We start from the raw sequence: 22,360 nt of genomic DNA, 5'->3' as shown, positions 1-22,360 counted from the left end.
GGAAAGTACATTTCAGTTTTATTTTATTAAGTATAAAAATTGGTTGGGCCCCTAAAATTTCAACTGGGCCCCTGAAAAAAATATTATAGGGGCCCAGCTGGCCCCTGGAGGAAAACAGTTAAGTTTAGTCCCTGTTCTAAATGTTGAAACCAGAACTCAAATGTTTTAATATTTTAATATTTTGTATAAAAATAAGAAGATGTAAGATTTCCAAAGGCACAACTCTCTAGCAGACCAAATGATGTAGAAGCTAACAACTATAGGTCACTCAGCAATGAGCAAAACCCATACCGCATAGCATGCTATAGAAGGCTCCAAAATGACAAATGTAAAACAATTCACACACAAAAACTAACAACCTTATTGATGTACAAAACAATAAATGAAAACCAAATATGATATACAGCAACATTGGTATGTACTGTTAAAAAATGTTAGTAAAGACTTCTGGACAAGTTGTTTTTACTAGACATGCTAGATGGAATATTTATTCCAACACCTGACAAATGTTGAAGTTTAAGGTAATATTCAAATTGAACTGACATTAGTTGCATGAAAATTAGTGAACAAATAAATGAAAAATATACACAAGTTATGAATCAAAGTCCTGTTTCATAAAATTCAAGGAATTTAATGTTATATTTCAGCTGCGTCTACCAGTATTCCTGTATCTACCAGTTTTGTAAGCAGTGCCGATTATTTAGCACCAACAGGTCAAAGAAAGCATGGTACAGGAGATTTTGTTGACCCATCCCTACTGCCTGATAGAAGTAAACACACAGGGGATAAAAATGACCACAGAAAGCATAAACGATCCAAATCTAAACATAAAAAAGAGAAAAAGGTAATTTAAAATGCATTTCTTGACATCAGAATTTTTTGGCTTACTTGACTCAAAGGACAAGTCACTGTCTGGGGCTGTTATCACAACAAGGCTCTCCTTCCTTCCTAAACTTAAAAAAAAGTTATTTGAAACAATTTGGCATATTACATGATATTTGAACCAAATTTGATCTAAATTATCCATTGGACATTCCTATTCAGAAACGTGTATGACCAGATGTGTACCATTACTATATATTAAAAGTAATCGTAAATATCTATATCAGTTACTTTCAGTGCAAATACATAGCCATGTTGGTGAGATGATTATAGAATGGTCCTGTTTCAAATTTTGATGAGTGGTACCTGTCATCTACATGTAACTAACATGGCTATTGTTATTAATTATAAACAGAAATGGAGGGAAGAAAATCAATATTGATAATTTACAGACCATGTTTAAACCAATTGTTGATGAATTTGTCCTATGGCTAATCATGATGATTACTTTTTGAATTTTTCATTGTATGACGTTAATATACATAAATGACTTACTGCCAAAAAACATCTTGGTTTTACTTATTTTTTCCCATAGTTTTACTTATTTTTTTTATGGGAAATTACTTTCAACTATATCTTCTCTGAAACCATTTTGCAAATGTTTTCCAATCTGTAAGTATAAATCTGAGAACCTATGATGCATTCCAACCTCTCCACTCTTTCTGTGAACTCACAGATAGTATTTAAATAATTTTCTTTGGGGATATTGTTATTTTATTTATACATGTGTTATGTATAGAAAATACCATCTCCAATTACTGTATGTTTATTTATAGTCTAAAAGTAAAAAGTCAAAACACAAGAAGAAAGATAAAAAAAAGAAAAAGAGATATTCTGACAGTGATGATACAGAGGAGAGCAGCTGTGAAGAAGATCTACCTACAGATAAGGAATTATTACACAAGTAAGGAATCAACCATTTGTATTGTAATGTGAATGGCTGTCATTTTTTAAATGACTGCAAAATTTATGTGGCCGTATAATGGTATGGTGACGTTGTCTTCAGCAACATTGTCGACATTGTTTTCCGAACACATTTGGTTTCCAGACAATAACTGAGAATAAGTGTATGGATCTTTATGAAATTGTACCACAAGATTCTATACTAAAAAAGGAAGGTTGGGATTGATTTTGGGGGTTATGTTCCTAACCGTTTAGAATTTAGGGCCAAAACAATTCTTTTCTAATACTTTGTATAAATTGCTTATTTCTTAAACAATTTCAATAGTGGTTTAATTCAAAGTCTGATTTTCTTGGAGTTGTTTTATATGCTGAATCTAACTGTGTTAGATTTTTGATTTTGGTCCCAGTTTTCAAGTTGTTCCAATTGGGGTCCAAAATTAAAATTTGTTTGATTACAACAAAAATTTCATTTATGGGGTTCTTTGATATGCTGAATTTAACTGTGTATTTAGATTTTGGATTTTGTGCCCCATTATCAAAATGGTCCACATTGAGGTCCAAATGGTCCAAATTTAAAGTTTGTATGAATTCAACAAAAATTGAATACTTGGGTTTCTATCATATGCTGAATCTAACCTTGTATTTAGATTTTGTATATTGGACCATAATAGGTAAATGTCCAATTTCAAATTTTAAAAGTTCTTAGACGACATTCATTCTGCGTCAAAAACCTATGCTAAGTCAAATAATTAATCACAATCCAAATTCTGATCTGTATTAAGCTTGAATGTTGTGTTCATACTTGCCCCAACTGTTCAGGGTTCAACCTCGGCAGTCGTATCAAGCTGCACCTTGCGGAGCATTTTATTATTTTTTATTTTATTCTAGCTTATGCTATGCTTTTAGGAAAAGATGATAAATTACCTTAAAATGTTAAATAATATTATAATAAAAAATTGGCAGTATTCATTTGTTATATTATTTAACATCTTCTCTAAAAAAAGGCTTCTTAGGTTGTACATAGATATAAGAAGATGTGGTATTAGTGCTTATGCGAAAACTCTCCATCCAAATCACAATTTGTAAAAGTAAACCATTATAGGTCAAAGTATGGCAGCACATCCAAAATTTCACTCCAACCTATCTGATAACATCTTTTAACTTTTTCAACTGTATCATTTTTTTCCAGTTTATTGTCCAATGAATAAAATAATCAAAAAAACAAACAAATTTTGAAAATCTCATTTTTTTTTTTTATAAAGAGAAAAGCAAGGGAGATAATATTTCAATAATCTTGTTTTTCTTCTTGGTAATCAACATAATACATAATGTAATTTTTAAAACAAAACTGTACTTCAGGAAGGAGAATACTTCAAAGGTAATAAGATTACACTCACAAACGAATTAAAGAGTACAAACCATGAAGTCTATGTCTTAAGTTGTCTTGAGAAAAATCAGTTCTAAGTTCATCAAATATTCATCACTAAAAAGATTGACATTATTATTTAAAATAAACCATTTTAAGTTTAACTTTTGAACATAGGGGACAGAAGAAACTTGGCAGATTAAGTCAGAATTTGTGATCCATTAGGTATTGATTTCCATTGGATGCAGTTGTAACTAGCTACATCCAATCAAAAAGGCCTTTATGATAGTCATGTGTAAATATAGAAAATGTAAATAAACAATTTGCAGATTGTGCAACGCGTCTTTACTCCCAAGACATAAGGCTATATTTAGTGACACGTTTGAAGTTCTTAACAAATTGAAGGTTTTGGATATGTGCCTCATGTAGATATTGGAATATCAACTTATATATGCTGTTTCTGCTTTACGAAATTTGTAAACACTGGATACAGTCATTTTTTACACCTCGGAAATAAAGAGCACAAGTGCTGTCATTGGTCAATTATGATATAGTCGGAGTGGGCATGACTTCTATCCGTTGCTAGATGGCACTACGCTGTATGCACAGATACTGACTTAATCTGTCAAGGGTGAAGAGGAGGGGATCAGATCGTAATCATTGGCAAGCAAAGATGGTTGTCTCCAAAAGAGAGGCAAAAGATACCAAAGGGACATTCAAATTCATAAGTCGAAAAACAAACTGACTTGCAAGAAATTATTTGATTTTTTTCAAACAGGGATAGAATTTTAAACATTGGTACAATTTGATGAGTTTACTTTTATTTTCAGATTGAGGAGTTTGCCTAAAGGGAAATATTCACTGTAGAGATAACAACTTGACAAGTGGGATCTAGTTCATTGCTCATCTGTGATAGAAAAAGACACAAACAAATTTCATGTTCAGCTACTACAGGATATTTTGTAACAACAGACATTAAAAGCAGTTATAATAGTTTAGTTTTATTAATTGCAAGCTTCTGTGCAAAAGTGGTTCAGGAAATTATTCAAGATATTTCAACCAGTTAACCTAGTCACAACAATTGTGGTACTAAAGCAAGCTACAATGTAGTCTATCTTGGCTTATAAAATGATGAGTGCCATCTTAGCTTTAGCAGGTCAACATATTCAACCTATCCATTTCTGTAGAATGATTTTTGTCTCGCCTGGGAAGGAAGTCGCATAATGCGCGACATAAGGATGACAATCTGGTGGCTTATGCTTAAACTATTTATATTTCAGTGGGTAGAAGACCTGGATGCTTCATACCTTGTATGCAGATACCTTATGTTATGTTGTTTTTAGTCAGTAATAAGTCCATTGTCCTTGACTTCATTTTCACGATTCAGCGACTGCTTGAAAACAAATTATTGTTTTTAAGGTCAAGTAAATTTCTCTCTTATTATGAGTAATAGGATAACTTTATTTGGTATATGGGTTTTTTGCAAGGTCTACATGTCCGTCAGACAGGGTTCACTTGACCTCGACCTCAATTTATGGATCAGTGTTTAAGGTTAAGTTTTTGTGGTCAAGTCTGTATCTTAGATACTATAAGCAATAGGTCAACTATATTTGGTTTATGGAATGATTGTAAGGAGTACATGATAGACTGACAGGTCCCATCTGACCTTGAACTCTTTTTCAAGGTTCATTTGACAAAGATTAGTTTTTGTTGTTTGTCTATTTCTCAGATACTATAAGCAATAGTGGAATTATATTTGGTGTTTTGAATGATTGTAAAGTGTACTTGTCTATCTGGCATAGTTCATCTGACATTGACCTCATATTCAAGGATTATTGGCAATGTTTATATTAAAGTGTATGTGATACTGGTAATAAAACCTTCATATTACAGACTGTCAACATAGATTCAATCATGATAAGTATAAATCTGGCGAGACATTTCAGTGTGTGCATCCTTGATTACCAATAAATAATGTCTTTACCAAACTTAGTTTGATAATACCCCATGGGATTAAAAAATTCTATAAATTTTTAGGTAAAAGGTCAAGGCAACTAGCAGTTATTGATAGACTTAAATTGGAGAAAAATTTGGTCTCTGGATGATATCTTTTAAAGTTTATTACCAACCTTTAGTAAACTTGCCCCATTGGGTGAAGAAGATCCCTACTTATTTGAGATTTGAGGTCACAACTACAATAATCAGACAGCAACTTGACCAATATTTTGGTTTCTGGATATTTTTTAACGATACATCCAAATTATCAGTTAGTTTGAAAATTTCTTTTTAGTATAACATGACCCCTATTGGTTTTTGGGTCACTGCTGCAATTGCAAGACTGATATTTGGGCAAAATTCTAATTTCTGGATGTCATTTGAAGCATCTCTAACTTTTACCAAACTGGTTTGGTAATGCCCTATGGTTTTATAGATGAAATCTATAGATTTTGGGGTCAATTGGTCAAGAAAGCAGCAGCTATTGATTGATTGAAATTTAGGCATTTTTTTGTTTCCAGATGTGTCTTTTTAACCATACATATATTTTTATTGCTTGATTAGATGAGGAAGACCCATATTGATTTCAAGGAAGCTTCGTCAAAGGTCAAATTCATACCAGCATATAATTGACTGAAATTGGTCAAAGTATGTGATACTGGTAATAAAACCTTCATATTACAGATTGTCAACATAGATTCAATCATGATAAGTATAAATCTGGCGAGACATTTCAGTGTGTGCATCCTTGATTACCAATAAATAATGTCTTTACCAAACTTAGTTTGATAATACCCCATGGGATTAAAAAATTCTATAAATTTTTAGGTAAAAGGTCAAGGCAACAAGCAGTTATTGATAGACTTAAATTGGAGAAAAATTTGGTCTCTGGATGATATCTTTTAAAGTTTATTACCAACCTTTAGTAAACTTGCCCCATTGGGTGAAGAAGATCCCTTCTTATTTGAGATTTGAGGTCACAACTACAATAGTCAGACAGCAACTTGACCAATATTTTGGTTTCTGGATATTTTTTAACGATACATCCAAATTACCAGTAAGTTTGAAAATTTCTTTTTAGTATAACATGACCCCTATTGGTTTTTGGGTCACTGCTGCAATTGCAAGACTGATATTTGGGCAAAATTCTAATTTCTGGATGTCATTTGAAGCATCTCTAACTTTTACCAAACTGGTTTGGTAATGCCCTATGGTTTTATAGATGAAATCTATAGATTTTGGGGTCAATTGGTCAAGAAAGCAGCAGCTATTGATTGATTGAAATTTAGGCATTTCTTTGTTTCCAGATGTGTCTTTTTAACCATACATATATTTTTATTGCTTGATTAGATGAGGAAGACCCATATTGATTTCAAGGAAGCTTCGTCAAAGGTCAAATTCATACCAGCATATAATTGACTGAAATTGGTCAAAATTTGAGCTTGATAATGCCCAATGGGACGAAGAAAGACCCCTATTAACAGTACCTAGAAACAGACTGAAACTTTGGGATAAATTTATTTTAGACTATAGTTTGAGCCATTAATTAGATCTTTACCAATCTGAGTTTTGTGGATCATGTATTTATTATTTTTCTACGTCATTTGATAATGGTTGCAGAAGCAGCTAGTCTGAAATACGGTCAAATTTTTGGCTCTCATTCATTTGACAAATTGTCAGCAGACTTCACCGTCCATCATCATCATAAAAAATGCTGACCATGAAAAAAAGGTTTCTCCTACATATTTAAAAAGCCTGCCACTTGGCTTATGCAGCCATAGTACTTTTGTCATTTTTTTATGCCCCCACCTACGATAGTAGAGAGGCATTATGTTTTTCAGTCTGTGCGCTCTTTTGTCCGTCTGTCCTGCTTCAGGTTAAAGTTTTTGGTAAAGGTAGTTTTTGATGAAACTGAAGTCCAATCAACTTGAAACTTAGTACACATGTTCCCTATGATATGATCTTTCTAATTTTAATGCCAAATTAGAGTTTTGACCCCAATTTCACGGTCCACTGAACATAGAAAATGATAGTGCAAGTGGGGCATCCGTGTACTATGGACACATTCTTGTTTAATTTAAAATTTAAGCTATAAGCGTTAAGTGCACATGGTCTACTAATTTCCTGTTTGGACGAGTTTATATGCCTGACACGTCTGGTTATTTTTTTGATACTTTATAAAATTTCCCACCTGATATTTTCAAACAGAATTGTGGTAGCTCTAGGTTCCCGATCTGAGGTCCTTCATGAAACTTTTGATTAAACCTGTTGTTTTTTTTTTTTTGGGGGGGGGGGGGGGGGGGGAGGGATATTTGAGCTCCAGTCTTATCAGAGAAAGTTGGTCAACCCCTAAAAATTCGTAATTTATTTGTGGATCTGTATTCTTCAGTCAAGTCAGAATCACCTTGAAATGTACCAATAATTGACCACTGCAATCCTATATTTTTATCCTCAGCATGAGGCCTTGCAGGGGACATAAAAATATTGGCATCAGTCTGATCTTGTAATCGATCTCATCTGTACAATTCTTGCCAGATTTTTATCAAACTTGTTGTTTATCAGCAATGTCTTGGACAAGTTTGAAAATCAGTGCAGATCAACTATTTTCAAAAGTGTTTTGCCGCTTGGAAAATTGCTTTGCAAGCACTCACACATGCATGTACAATTCTTATCAGATTTTATTGAAACTTTAATCAGAGGTTTATAGCAGCAACATCTTGGTCAAGATGGAATTCAGTGGCGATCAACATTAAAAAAAAAGAAGATTTATGCTCTTTTAAATATTTATTATTTTGAAAATTGAGTTGTAAATGCCCTCATGTGTGCAATTCTTGCCAGATTTTTACCAAACTTATATCAAAGCTTTATATCAGCAATGTCTCAGACTAGTTCAATAATCATTGCTGATCAGCTGTTTCTAAAATAGTTATGAGCCATGGAAATACAAATTATATGGAAAATTGCATTGTGAGTGCTTTTCAATCCTACATTACATTTTTCTAGTTTCCAGACAATAACTTGTGGAACGGTGTATGGATCTCTCTGAAATTATACCACAAGTTTCCATACCACAGAGGGATGGTTAGGATTTGCTTTGGGGGGTTATGGCTCTTACCGTTTAGGAATTAGAGGCAAAAAAGGGTTTCCTGGTTAATGGACAATTACTTAAGACAATTTAAAAGCAGTGTAAGGGAGGTAATCCAAACACAAAGTTTCGATTACCTCCCTTACACTGCTTTTAAATTATATAAAAAGAAATGATGTATTGTTTTGAGATGATTAGCTGTCAATTTATTTTTAGAAGTAACTATTAAGGAATATTAATTAAAGCCATGATTATGTATGTTATTTTCTATTTTAAGACTTTTATGATGTATTTAAATGGGTAATTATGGTTGCAAACTCCATTGGAAATTTGAATTGAGATTATGACCAAATCTTGAGGGAAAGAATTTTTTTGGGGGGGGGGGGAGAAAGGGAGGGGGGAGGTGAAAAAAAATTTGGGAGGGGGTCAATTTTTTCTCATTTCAGATTTCAGAAAATAAAAGAAAAATTCTTCAAATATTATTTTTTTTGCAAAAAAAAGTGGGGGGGGGGGGGGGGGGGTCAATACGCAACAGCACAGCAAAATGTATTGCACAAAAGCAAAAAAAAATTGAATATAAATTCAAATCATATACATGTAACCAATTCTAAGTTCTTTGACTACAGTTATTCTGTGTCAGAAACCGATTATGTGTCAAATATTTAATTACAATTCAGACCTGTATCCAGCGCGAATATTGTGTCCATTTTTGCCCCAACTGTTCAGGGTTGGACCTCTGCGGTCGTATCCAGCTGCGCTCGGCGAAGCAATTTATTTTAGTTATTGCCCTTTGACAGATAAAATATGTGCAATGCATAGGACATTGGAACTCTGTTCTTTTATTATTCATTGTTCATGTTTTCAATTTCTGCTGAATTACGTATTTTGTTTTGTTCATTGTAAAGTTATACATAAAGCCACTTTTACCTATCATGAACTATCTTTCCACTTGAGTGGATTTTTGTTTTGCATCACTTCATTCCTCAGGAAGCCATGGTGATTAATGAAAAATTTTCATAACTTTTATCCTCTTGTATAACACATAGTGTTTTCATGGATTGCCAACATCCAGTGTCTTAAAGATTTTAAGTAAGTTTGTAAATATACACCATAAAGCTCATTCAATGCTGGTGAGAAAGGTATGTGAACAAAAGGTAAGTTGCAACATTCACTAGATCTTTATTTTTTCAAACCAGACATTTTTATAAACTTGCCCCATACACTCCTTACATAGTTTACATATCGCACTATTGTTGTGCAAGATGACAATAAGAAGCTCATAGGTTGAATTTGATGTCTTCTATTAAAAGCTTGTACAAGTAAAAAAAAAACGCTAGAGTATGAAAACTTGGAAGACCAACCCTATGAAGCTGTTGACTCTTGAAATTTAATGTATAAACACATACCGTTTCAGTATTGAAAAAATCAGTACGGTCACAGTACTTAAACTAGAGGCTCTAAAGAGCCTGTGTTGCTCACCTAGGTCTATGTGCATCTTCAAAAATGGATACTCTCCATCTGTGTAGACTAGAATAGAATTCATGACAAAAATCTCTTCTTTGTTGATCTAGTCTTGCTGATCATTTTTCCTTATTTAAGTTTCTATCGATCTATTATATTTTTTTAGATATAAGGCAAAAACGCTAAAAAATTGGTCAGAACCATCATTAATGGGCAAATAACTCCAATAAGAGGTCGTCAGATGATTTCAACTATTTGACTTATTTGTAGATCGTGTCTTGCTGATCATATTTGCAAATTTAAGTTTCTATCTATCTATTATACTTCGTAGACATTAGGCAAAAACGCAAAAGATTATTAAAAATCGTCATTAAAGGGCAATAACTCCAATAAGTGGTCATCAGACGATTTCAACCATGTTGACTTATTTGCAGAATTTATCTTTGCCATATAAAGTTTCTTTCAATCTATTATAATTTTCAAGATAATAGGCAAAAATTTAAAAAGTTGGTAAAATTTGTCATTTAAGGGCAATAACACCCATAAAAAGTAGTCTGACAGTTTGGAAGTAAATGGAAAAGAGGTAGATCTCATCATTGCAAACATTTTTGCCTTGTCAGATTTTCTCTATTTTTAGTGGTATTCGAGATACATGTAATAGACCAAACTTACATTTTACCCCTACATTCTTTTTTTAGCCATGTCGGCCATCTTGGTTGGTAGGCGGGTCATCTGACACATTTTTTAAACTAGATACCCTAATGATGATTGTAGCCAAGTTTGGTTTGGATCAGTATTTTCAAAGAAGAAGATTTTTGTAAAAGTTATGACGGACGCCAAGTGATTAGAAAAGGGCCCAGTGAGCTTAAAATCAGTACTGAATTTACCAAAAGTACAACATTACAATTTTATCATGTAGCCGTTCATTACTGATTTACAAGAGGGTAGAAAAGTGCAAGAACAATGTAAGTTCTTGGTAGTGTATGAACTGTCAGCTTTCCATTCCAACATGATCTTGGTGTCAATGACAGAGATACTGGGTAAATTTCATAGAGACAGCAACCCAACAAGTATGATCTAGGTTCATGCTGTAGTTATGTTTTGAAGATTTAGATTTGCTTCAATATCTCATGAACTGTGAGTGAACTCACAAAAGGATTCTTCTGCCCACTAATATCAATAGTTTATTGAAGCAAGTCAACTCAATTATCTCCCCTACATTATATCAACAACATTTTTTATAAAGATACATGTATACTTAATGTAGGCAAAAGGATGGATGAATGGCTGTTTTAACAGCATGTGCCTATCAAATGCATATTTGGGACAACTAGACCGACACACTGAGCCTGATTTTTAACGAGCTAGTTCACAAGGTTACAGTCTGCAGGAAGACATGTCACCATACCCGGTAACATTATTTTGTCTCCAAACCGACCAGTCTTTGCTCTTATCCCTTAATGCTGCCTGATTAGAGGAGAAGCTCACAATCTACTACAAGACCACTGAGGCAGTCATTTGCAAAAGGCTTGTACTGTTAAAAAATTAAAATGTAATAGCTTTAGAGAAACTTAAAATTCCTGCTTGAATTTCTGACAGTTCACACTTATGTACTTTGTGATCAATGTGAATATGCATGTGAAATGTGTAAAATTCTCCATTTTAGAATCTTAAGGACTATGGGCAATATCATCATTGTTTGTACCCAAAATGAAATCAACATCACTTCATTGGTTGAATTTTCATTGTTTAAGACTTTTCAACCAATCATAACGTTTTGGTGTATGCTTTTTAAAACATTACCCAAAATGCTTCAGATTCCAAAAGGGCAAACTTGATATGGCTTGTGATGGCAAAGAAAAACAGAACAAAACTGGAAAATCTAATGAACAAGTGGCTTAGATTGCCTTCATCAAAACAAGGAAGGAAAAAACTAACTATGTTTTCTACAAATATCACATTTATTTCAGTGTTTTTACAACTTTGATTAACAAAGAAAATCACAATCACATATAATGTTTCAAAAAATAAAACTTCTTACACCCAATAAATATTAAAATACATGAATGTGTAATACTTTTGTCTTTTTTGTTCGATATATGCATAGTCCTAAATTCATCACATCTAAAAAGTCTTTAAAACTTGGTCCAACAAAACACTGACGACCTAATAAATAGTACACTATCTACAGAGGCAAGACAAAAAACACACAAAGAAGCCGTCATAAAATTTGTGAAAAATATGAGCTGCGATTTTTTAAATTAATTTTATAATGACTGTGACACGAAAAGGCACACAAGATGCGTCATCTGAGGTCTAAGGAATGTTATGCCCGTCCATCATCAACTCCTGCCTGTGTCATCAGATCAGCAATGTTCTTTTCAAGGTCATCTATCCGACTTCCCATATCGTCTAGTAAGCATGGTTAAGGAAATTATCTCAATACAGAAATAGTTTAATAAATTGAATACATGTAAACAAATATTTTTCTCTCAATTAAGCCTGATAAATTATATGACCATGTTCAAAGTAATGAAGACATGAATCCAGAATTTCTTGTTTGTGCAGAATGATACAACAAATGTACATTTCAATAGAGAAATAATTGTAATGGTTAACTTTTTGGCCATTGTAACAACCAATGAAACCCTCCATATTTGTCCCTCATTATAAGTTAATGTACAATGTATATTGTAATTGTTTAAATAATAAAACTTTTTCATGAAGTCAGACAGCAATCGAAGAATTGGGTTCCTGGTTCAAAGAGAGATTGATAAGTGAAAGTTTTCAGTCTTCAAATGATGAATATTTATGACTAACATCACAGAACGAAGCTTTCATCAGCAAAGTAGTAAGACATTAACCCTAGAAAGTTTTCCTTCACTAAAGCTTAATTTGGTCTACCATTGACCCGAAACAGAAGTTGATTGATTCCCTGTTTTATCTCATAATAATCTGGATTGGATTTCCATGTATATTGGAAAACTCAATTTATATTCCTCCTTGATCAGTTTAATGTTTTGAACATTAAGTCATAGGAATTATAAACTACTTGTTAAAGAATTTAGTAATGTACTGCAATAATAATAGCTTAAACCTTGGAGGAATTGAAAACTTTTGTGAGTTGTTGTCTATCACAGTTTATCGGTTTTGATTGACATTAAGAATCATTGATAGATGATAAATGTATTTAATGTTGTTAAATCTCTTATCTATTAAGAAGTTATTAACAGACCATAAATGGTCTTTCACACCTGATATTAAATATTATTGATTTATAGTCAACACAAACAATGTTAGGATATGTCTTGTCATGAAACTTACTTAGTTTTATCAAATTGATGAATATTGAAAAATTTTATCAAATTTAATAACTTACATATTGTTGCACTTTAAAAAGAATATAGTAAAATTCAGTTGATGTTCATGTACCTTATGAGGGTCTGGATGGGGTTTACAGAATAGAGAATAATGATAAAAAAAGGCAGAATAAACAGCCAAAAAAATTAAAAAGATTAAAATAGGGCAAAAAAAAAACAGAAAAGAGAATACTAGGGAGCTGAAATATAATAAAGAATAGAGAATAATGGGCCAAAAATAAAAAGAACAGAGAAAAATTAGCTAAAACATTAAAGAATACAGAAATGAAGGATCCCCATCAAGACCCTCCTTTATGTCATGTATGTCACTGGTCTTAGTTTCAGCATGGAAGTAAAAATGAATATAATTCTTCCATGGTTTCAGACTATATATTAGTTGAGGATAGCAAACATTTGCTATAAATTTGCCAAAAAAATTATATTCAAAAGAAAAGGTGTTTGTGGTGAATTGGCCTTTCATCTTGTTCATGAAAGATTCCTCCTACCAATTTGTGGTCAAAGTTCGAGATTTCAACAAAATTTTAAAGACCATCTTGAATGGGGTAAACTATTAAAAAGGATATTTCTATTAATGATCTGGTCTGACATTCCCTGGAATTTGTCTTGCATCTGTTGTAGAAGATTTTGTACCTGAAATATACAAAATTCATGATTACAATTAGCAGGCAGCCATCATCAACCAAAATAGATCTAAATAAATTTTATTTTGGTTAACTTGTATTGTTGAGTTAAAGCTGTCTCACTTAATTTTATATGTCTCTTTTATTCATAGTGTAGTTTTGTATAATCCCCTGGAGAGTAAGACATTATTTATTCCCACAGTTTCTATCATTTACCCTGTTAATTTGTACATGCAGTTGCGCAGTGAGGACTGCCAAGTTAATGAATATGGGGAGGCTTAACATTGAAATTTTGTCTGATTGACAAACATTAATTTTAGTTGTAAAATGGTGATAAGCTTCTAAATACTAAATGAATAGATAACCGTGATAGTTTAATTTATACTTCAGCAAACCAGTACTATTCTGGATTCCTAACAAATGCAGTAACTCAAATCAAGATTTAATGTAGAGTGAAATTTACATGATTCAATGACATGTCCCATTGAACATGTTGAAAAAACCTACATTTGTACATATCCATTACATCTGATATCATATCAACTTTTGGTGAGACTTGACACTACCTATACCCAACCCTTATTTTTGTATGTTGGTGTACCTTCTTTAATTGTGTGTCCTAATTCCTGCTTAAATACTTTTACAATGTCTCTTTTATGTACATGTCCTTTAGAATTTGACCCTCCTCTCACCAAGTAAGTTCATAATTTTCTACTTGTTTCTTTCTGTTTACTCAATTCATGCATTATATCTATATTCTAAAGTTAAGCAAATGTCTGGGATAATTATTCCAGACCTTTATTGATACTTGTGTACTCAATTTGACAAATCATGAAGCTTACAGGCTATAGCAATTAAAATGATATGAAATTTACTACTGTTTTACATCAGATTAAAGCATAAATCAATTCTTCTGTTTTCCCTAGTTATACAGCCAATAAATAAATCACCAACTTGTACCCATAATTTTACAAAATAACAAAATCAATTATTACTTTAAAAATTTTCAAAAATGAAATATCTAGTCAAAGACATGTATAAGATGTTAGTTATATATCCTTGATCTGGTGCAAGAATTCTGTTTCTATAATCAATAAACTTATCAATACCTAATTGACCTGTCAAATTTTAGACTTGTGAAACCTTTTTAAAAAACACACTTTCAACAAGTAGATTAAATCTAAATCTGATATCTCAGTTTTCATCTATTAAATACATGCCATGACAAGAACTGTGAACAATGTCTACATTTTCACATTAAAATATTTAATTACATAGTTTACAATTTCTTATTTATATATTAAAATCAATATAATTTTGCAAGTTAATGACTTTATTGTTTGGAACTGATCAATTGTTTATTACACATGTTTATGCATCATTGGTTTCATATGAATAATTAATAGTCATGAATGTTAGTGGTAAATTTTGGCTTACTCTGCAAAAAATATGCATTTACATTAAAATACAATGCACTGAGTTAAGATTGTGATTCTCAATGTGACTCTCTATTATATTAAATCTATGAAAGAGGATCTGGATGGGGTCCTTTAATTCTTTAAGCCACTTTTTCTCTAGTCAGTATTCTTTATAAATTTTGCTCTTTATTCTCCATACAGTGTTCTTTTGTAAATTTTGCCCGTTATTCTCTTAGTATTTTTAATGTTTTAGCACCCCCATTATTCACTAATCGTTATTTTTTGCCTATTTTTCTGTAGTTTTGGTCTAGTATTCTCTATTCTGTTAACTCAACCCAGACCCTCATAAAGCATTGAATTAAGTTGGATACATAAACTTTTGCATGTTGACTCTTATTGACACAGTAAATGGTGGTATTACAGAGTATTATGTGAACTGAAATAAATGGCCGCAACAAAAGTTTACTATTGTCAAACAAAAGTTAAAAGGTGCTTTATTTTCATTTCTCAGTTCAAAATTTAATGAATTTTTGTTTGACTTTTTAAGATCAATAATCCTTCCATACAATCCACTTATGTTACATTTAAATGGAATATTTATACGTAGTGTTTCGTACAAACAATCCTATAAGTGTATTGTAACCGAGTGGTTAATAGTGGGTACATGCATGACATGTATGTGCACAAAGTAATAGGGTTAACTACAATACTGAATAGCTGTGTAAAATGTGTGTTGCTTTAGTTTTTATGATAGTCTGCACACCTTCATTTTGTATTTTGGCTTCATGCACGTTTTCTGCCACTTATTTTATTTGTGAAAATCTATTATCTTTGAGTACACAGTTTCCTGTCAGTTACATGCATTTATTTGATATTTGTCAGCATTGAAGAAACATAAATTTTGCCTGTTGTTTTGTACAGTGATCCTCATTATTTATACCACAAAAAAAGAAATGCGAAATAACTTGGCTGCATCATGATCAAATTCTCAAGAAGTAACACTGCTCAGCTTTAAAACCCGACTTAACCTAAAATGGTTTCCAATTAAACCAAATTCTTTTAAGAACAACGAAATTCATTTTTGCACAAAAATGAGTCAGAAGAGCCTTTTCACACAGATGATGTTAGTTGTAATATTTAATTATTTCTAACTACATTTCAGGAATTTGAAATAAGAATTTATAGGTTTTCAGGGGTTAAAAACAATTTTTTCTAGTGTTGTTTTAATTTTTTCTAGAAATCAGGATTATCTACAGAGGACAGATAAGTTTGTGCCTTTTTAGGTATGACTACCTGTTTTCAATATAGAAATCCAGAATGGCTTTAACATTACAAATTGTATAGTAAAAAGAAACTGATGTTATTATTCCTTATTCTTCAGCTATTAAGAATCAAAATACACACTTTGAATCATGTGATCATTTCTTAAAAGACACAATGTACATACATGTACAACATGTAACCTTTATGACACAGGAAGATATCTTTTACTTTTTATCAAGTGTAAACATCATTAATTTTACCTTTTGAAGGGTTCATGTATATTAAACAAGTTGTATGACAAAATACAAATGCAATGCATGCAAAATTCAAATCACAATTGAGTCACCAGAATGTCAAAACAGCATAAACGAGTCATATTCTAAATTCAGCATAAAGCCAAAAAAAATTACAATTGTTTTGACCTGCCACTCTACCTAACCTAAACCATACATATTTTATGGACATTTTAAGAAAAGCACTGTTAAGCCCAGAATATAATGTGAGGGTACCCAAATTGCATCTATTTTGACAGTTTTTTCACCTAGTAGTATGTTTATTTATGATTGAGACAAAAGTTTCCATTCTGTGTTTATTTTGTAGATGTATCCTTACTTGCTATATATAGATCCACCAATTTAATTATGAATCCATATTGAATCAATGGATCAATGAATCAAGAAAAATGGGTTTGAATTGACCTCCAAACGATCCATGATTCTGTAATGAGGAGTACCCAAATTGCATCCATACACTGTAACTAATGTTTTGTTTTATTTCTCCACATTAAATATTTAGAACAATTTGACAATAGTCCATGCTTACTATTCCTTTTTTAAGAAATGGATGCCTGTAACATATTGTCATTGTTCATTTTAAATAAAAGTTGACATTTGTGGACGTCGCATGGTGATGTTTCCGTAGATTTTACCTTTTCCAGCGAATACTTCATCTGCTGACAAATACTGTGAACATTTGTGTATATTTAAATATATTTAGCTTTTTGAAAGACATGCATAATGACAAATCATAAAAATATAAATTGTTTAGTCTCTAAGAAAACTTGTAAGATTTCCCCTGCTATTTTTGCTAAATGGGTTCAATTTGGGTACTACTGTGACGTTACATGTAAGTTGCAAGAATTGATGTGAAAAAGGTATATGTACATTTGTTATTCTTTATAAAGAAAAAATATCCTGTTCGCAAATAATTTTTTTTTAACATAAGCTGAACAAATTGGACAGTTGTGGATGTTATACATGTCAGGCAATGATTTGAAAGTTATATCAGTCAAAATGTCTCTTAAAAAATTAGTTTAAAATTTTCATAATGCTAAATATGTCACCATTCAGACCCCTTTTCTGCAAACATATAAGTGAATATGATAATACTAAAGAGATCCATAAGCCTCAATAATGCTGGCATGAAATGTTTTACAATACTTATTTAGTTTTGATTCAACGCATCGAAAGTTTTTAATTTTTTACCCAAAGAAAATTAGGTAGTGGGAATAACTCCGTCATGTCCGTCCATTGTTTAAAGTATTATAGTAATAAGGGTAAGTGTGCAGCAGAAGTGCATGAACACTTTTCTTCTATACATTGAACTATATTCTTCGCCTTCGGCACTACTAAACTGTAGTATTATTTTGAAGAACATTAAAACAATTAAAGCTTAAAAACTATTTCAATATAATTAGTTGAAATCTAATATTAATAATAATAATAACAATAATTATCAAGCAAATCGGAGAATTCAGCAACAAATCTGAAGTCGGTTAAAATTTAATAAATCTAATGTAAACTCAACGTAATCGTAAACACAAATATTGTTACATTTGTAATTACCAAACTAGCATTCCGGCAATTAGTGACCAACATATGATAACAATAACTTTTTTGTTATTGTTACATTTTCAACGTAGTCGTAGCCAGTGCCTTATAATAATTGTCAGATCTTGAAATGAAATGCTATTTTTATGTTTGGCTTACAAATGTACATGTAAGTTAATTGGACAAAGGACATGAAGCTAAGGAGTAAGGAAGCCTTCCAAGACCACATAATTATTTGGACTAGACATTTACATTGCTAATCATTGGGCAATAGTTATCTCAGTCGTATGATTGATGAAAAGGAAATCGTAAACACTATCAGAATGTTGTTGCAGAAAAAGTGTGCAAAAATATCTCGTAAAGTTGTCACAAGTTTAAACATGAATTCGTGAGTTATATCTAATGTGCAAAATTACCTAACCAGTAACCCACACAAATCGATCTTGTTAATGAGAAAATACTTACAAAAGCTGTTAAATCTTGAACATTTTTAGGATCAGAACCACTGGACATATAATCTTTGCCTGTATCCATTTCAGTGTTCTTCTTTTAATGAAAAATATAAACAGGAAGACAGAGGTTGGTAATGCGCAAACTTTATAGTATATTTTCGGAACCCTTCGGGATACATTATCAAGTACTATTGGCGGGAAATTACAAAAATCACCGACCCCATATTTTATATAGGCTGTAGACACGTTCCTACATTTTCTACATAAGGAAATGCCTGTACCAAGTAGGGAATATGACAGTTGTTTTTCATTCGTTTGACTGATGTGTTTGGGCTTTTGATTTTGCCATTTGATTAGGGAGTGAGTTACCGAGCGTTACCCCGGTTTTTGGTGGGGTTCGCGTTACATATTGTATTATATGTCTGGCGTTGTTCCGTCTTTATTTTTCTATGCTGTGTTTTGTATGCTCAGAGGCGGATTTAGGGGGGGGCAGGGGGCCCGGGCGCCCCCTTTTCTGGGAAAAATTTGGTTGATTATATAGAGAATCACTGAAGCATGACCGGAGCGGGCCCCTCTTAGGCAGTCAGTGGGCCCCCACTTATGAAAATTTCTGGATCCGCCACTGATGCTCACTATAATATGTAAAAAAGCATCCAAACAGATAAATGTATTAAAAAGAATTTGAAAACACCTGACTAAACTTGGAAAGTTAACAATTTATTATTCTTTCATAATGTCCAACTTTAATTACAGCCCACTAGTTTGGCACTTTTGTGGGGAGGTTAATACAAAAAAGATTGAGCCCAATTCAAGAGAGAGCACTGAGATTTATTTATGAAGACTATTCAGCAAGTTATGAAGTTCTATTCTGCAAATCAAAATTACCATCTTTAAAAATTAGAAGAATGCGATCATTGGCTATTGAAGTTTTCAAAATTATTAATAAAGATTGTCCTGTTTATCTCCATGATTTAATCCACTTAAAGGAAAACCCTTACTCTTTTAGATACCAGTATACAGCAGACCTACCACATGTGAGAACAACCGCATATGGCCTACAATCTTTAAGGTATGTGGGTGCTAAGCTTTGGAATGAGCTGCCAGATGAGCTACGTAAGCAATCATCTTTAAATTAATTCAAGAACTAGATAAATTCTTGGTCTGGCAGCTCATGCCAATGTTTCGCCTGCAAAACCAGTTAATTGTTATGATATTGTAACTATTATGTTTATTTAGTTGGCCTAATTTGTTTTGTATATCCTTATAACAGGTATAACTGTGTAGTTTAGAAATCACTGGAACAATCATAGAGACTGATGGAATGATTAGAACTTTCTACTTGACTTGCATAACGATTCCAGAATGATCATAATAAAAGATGCGTAATTTAAACTTCTTACACTGTTCTAGAAGTTTCCCTTCTACAGTGTTCTAGAAATTTTCGTGACAACTATATATACATGTATATACAGACACTAAAGTTAAACTTTCAGACATATACATCAATATTCTCAGAAGTTCTCTCATTTACGAACAACATCATACTAGATTGTGACTTATTGGACGTAATATTCTGTTTGGATTCCCGAGAAGAATTCCGGATAAAGAAAAGACAAAAGATCGGGCATACATTTTGACAGTTAAGTTGACATTTCTATTTTATGTAATACTTCTTGTAAACTTGTGTACAGTATTATAACTCTTGTTAAATCTTATTATTGATTTGTGTCTTTTGTTGGCTACAATTAAAAGGTGATATCAACAGAAATTGGTGGCTCGTCCGGGACAACGTTAATAACAGATTAAAATTTTCTGTATTTATAGAATTATAATTAGCCAACAAAATTCTACAAAATGGCATTTGATGCCGGTAAATTTTTGAAAACGCCAGACCTTGAAGGGTTTGATAACTTAAAGAAAGAGGAATTAGTGTTGCTGGCTAAACATCTAAAAATCAATTTTAGAGGATCTATGAGAAAACAAATTATTAAAAATTTGGTAATAGACAATTTAGTTGACTCAGAAACTAGCTCAGAAATCTTTGGTGAAGAGGCTCTTGAACTCAAGGTCGAAAATGTTGATGCTTTCATATTAAAACAGCTTGAATTATAACATGAACTTAAATTAAAACAACTTGAATTAGAAAAGGAAGATGGATTTAAATCAAAACAATTGGAAAACGAAGTTAAATTAAAACAATTGGAAAAACAAAAAGAAGAAAGACAGACAGAACTTGAAATGAGGGAAAGGTTATAGAGATGAAGAAAATGAAAATTGAAATGGTCAACAAAGTAGAAAGCAACACTAATGTAGAGTCAAAATCAGAACATTTTTATTTTGATGCAGCAAAATATATACGTTTGGTTCCCAAATTTTGTGAAAAAAACAGTTGATAAATTTTTTTGACAGTTTGAGAAAATTGCTCAAAATTTAAACTGACCAAAGCCTTTATTTATTTGACTACAAGGCTGCAAAGTGCTTTTGAGGGCAAGGCCGCTGAAATTTACTTAGCACTTTCATCAGAAAAAAGTTCTGATTATGACACTGTTAAACAAGAAGTTTTGAAAGCTTATGAGCTAGTGCCAGAAGCATATAGAAGGAAATTTAGGTCTTATTCAAAGTTTGATTCACAAACCTATGTTGAATTAGCTAGGGAAAAAGAAGTTCTATTTAATAAATGGCTTAATTCAAGGAAAATAGATCAAAATTTTGATAACTTAAGACAATTGATGTTATTAGAAGAGTTCAAGCAGTGCGTTCATTTAGACTTAAAAACACATATGACGACAAAACTGTTTAGACATTACAAGATGCAGCTGTTATTTCCGATAATTATACCCTTTCACATAAAAGAAGTTTCAAAGGTCAAATTTTAATACTTCGAGTGGAAATTACAAAAATCAAAGTACCGAGCATACTGATAGTAAGCCTGTTGCACAGAATAAGAGTCAGTCTAGTTATAATATGTCTAGTCCAAAATTTGATGATTTTGAGAAGAAGTCACTGACTTGTGGTTATTGTAAGAAGAATGGTCACCTGATGGCTGATTGTTTTAGACTACAGAAGAAGAATGAAAGAGATAATAGGCCCAAGACCAGTGCTTGTACGACACCCCTTGTTAGTTACCAATAAGTTGGAATGTCCTGCGAGTCAGGCTTGTAAGTCCAGTTTTTGTGATTACATGGAGGATTATAAACCCTTTATGTCTGATGGGTTTGTTTCTATTGTTGATAATACTACTCCTCAGCCTATTCAGATTTTACGAGACACTGGAGCTTCTCAGACTTTATCGTTAGAAGATGTGTTGCCTTTGTCCGAGGAGACTTCTGTTGGTGCCTCCGTTTTGTTACAAGGTGTGGAGTTAGGTTGTATAGATGTTCCCCTCCATCGTAATTATCCGAAGTCAGATTTGATAACTGGACCAGTTGTTGTGGGTGTTCGTCATAATCTCCCTGTTGAGGGTGTTTCATTATTGCTAGGAAATGATCTAGCTAGAAACAAAGTTATTGCTGAACCAATTGTTACCAGTGAACCGGTTGTGGATGTTAAATCACCGGAATATGATGCTGAACTGTAACAGCTTGTGTTGTTACTAGGGCTATGGCAAGAAAACAACAAAACGGAAGAAGACCAGTTTGATTACATGGGCCTTTCTGACACTTTCCTTGTCGACATTGAAGGTCCCGGTAGCTCAGAGAAGGCCATA

General features: G+C 32.4%; 2 protein-coding genes across 2 annotated transcripts in view; one reads left to right on the top strand and one right to left on the bottom strand.

Annotated features, from left to right (window-relative positions):
• The window catches only part of LOC127701707 (G patch domain-containing protein 1-like), a 37,140-nt gene extending 32,996 nt beyond the window's left edge, over positions 1–4,144 (top strand). The window contains 3 exon segments of the mRNA XM_052205710.1: positions 648–844; positions 1,659–1,786; positions 3,982–4,144. Coding sequence (XP_052061670.1) covers positions 648–844; positions 1,659–1,786; positions 3,982–4,018 — 362 coding nt within the window. The 3' untranslated portion in view covers positions 4,019–4,144.
• A 7,490-nt stretch (positions 4,145–11,634) lies between these two features.
• LOC127701709 (heat shock factor-binding protein 1-like) lies at positions 11,635–18,810 on the bottom strand. The gene is made up of 3 exons (XM_052205713.1): positions 18,668–18,810; positions 13,636–13,702; positions 11,635–12,107 (listed from the first exon to the last, which is right to left on the bottom strand). Exons 1-3 carry the CDS (start codon positions 18,734–18,736, stop codon positions 12,019–12,021), a joined length of 225 nt encoding a protein of 74 aa, XP_052061673.1. The 5' UTR covers positions 18,737–18,810; the 3' UTR covers positions 11,635–12,018.
• Between the last annotated feature and the right edge of the window lie 3,550 nt (positions 18,811–22,360).

The sequence above is a fragment of the Mytilus californianus genome, unplaced genomic scaffold, assembly GCF_021869535.1.
Source record: "Mytilus californianus isolate M0D057914Y unplaced genomic scaffold, xbMytCali1.0.p SCAF_5, whole genome shotgun sequence".
NCBI lineage: Eukaryota > Metazoa > Mollusca > Bivalvia > Mytilida > Mytilidae > Mytilus > Mytilus californianus.
Note: the sequence above shows the minus strand (reverse complement) of the source record. Positions and strands in the feature narration are given on the sequence as shown.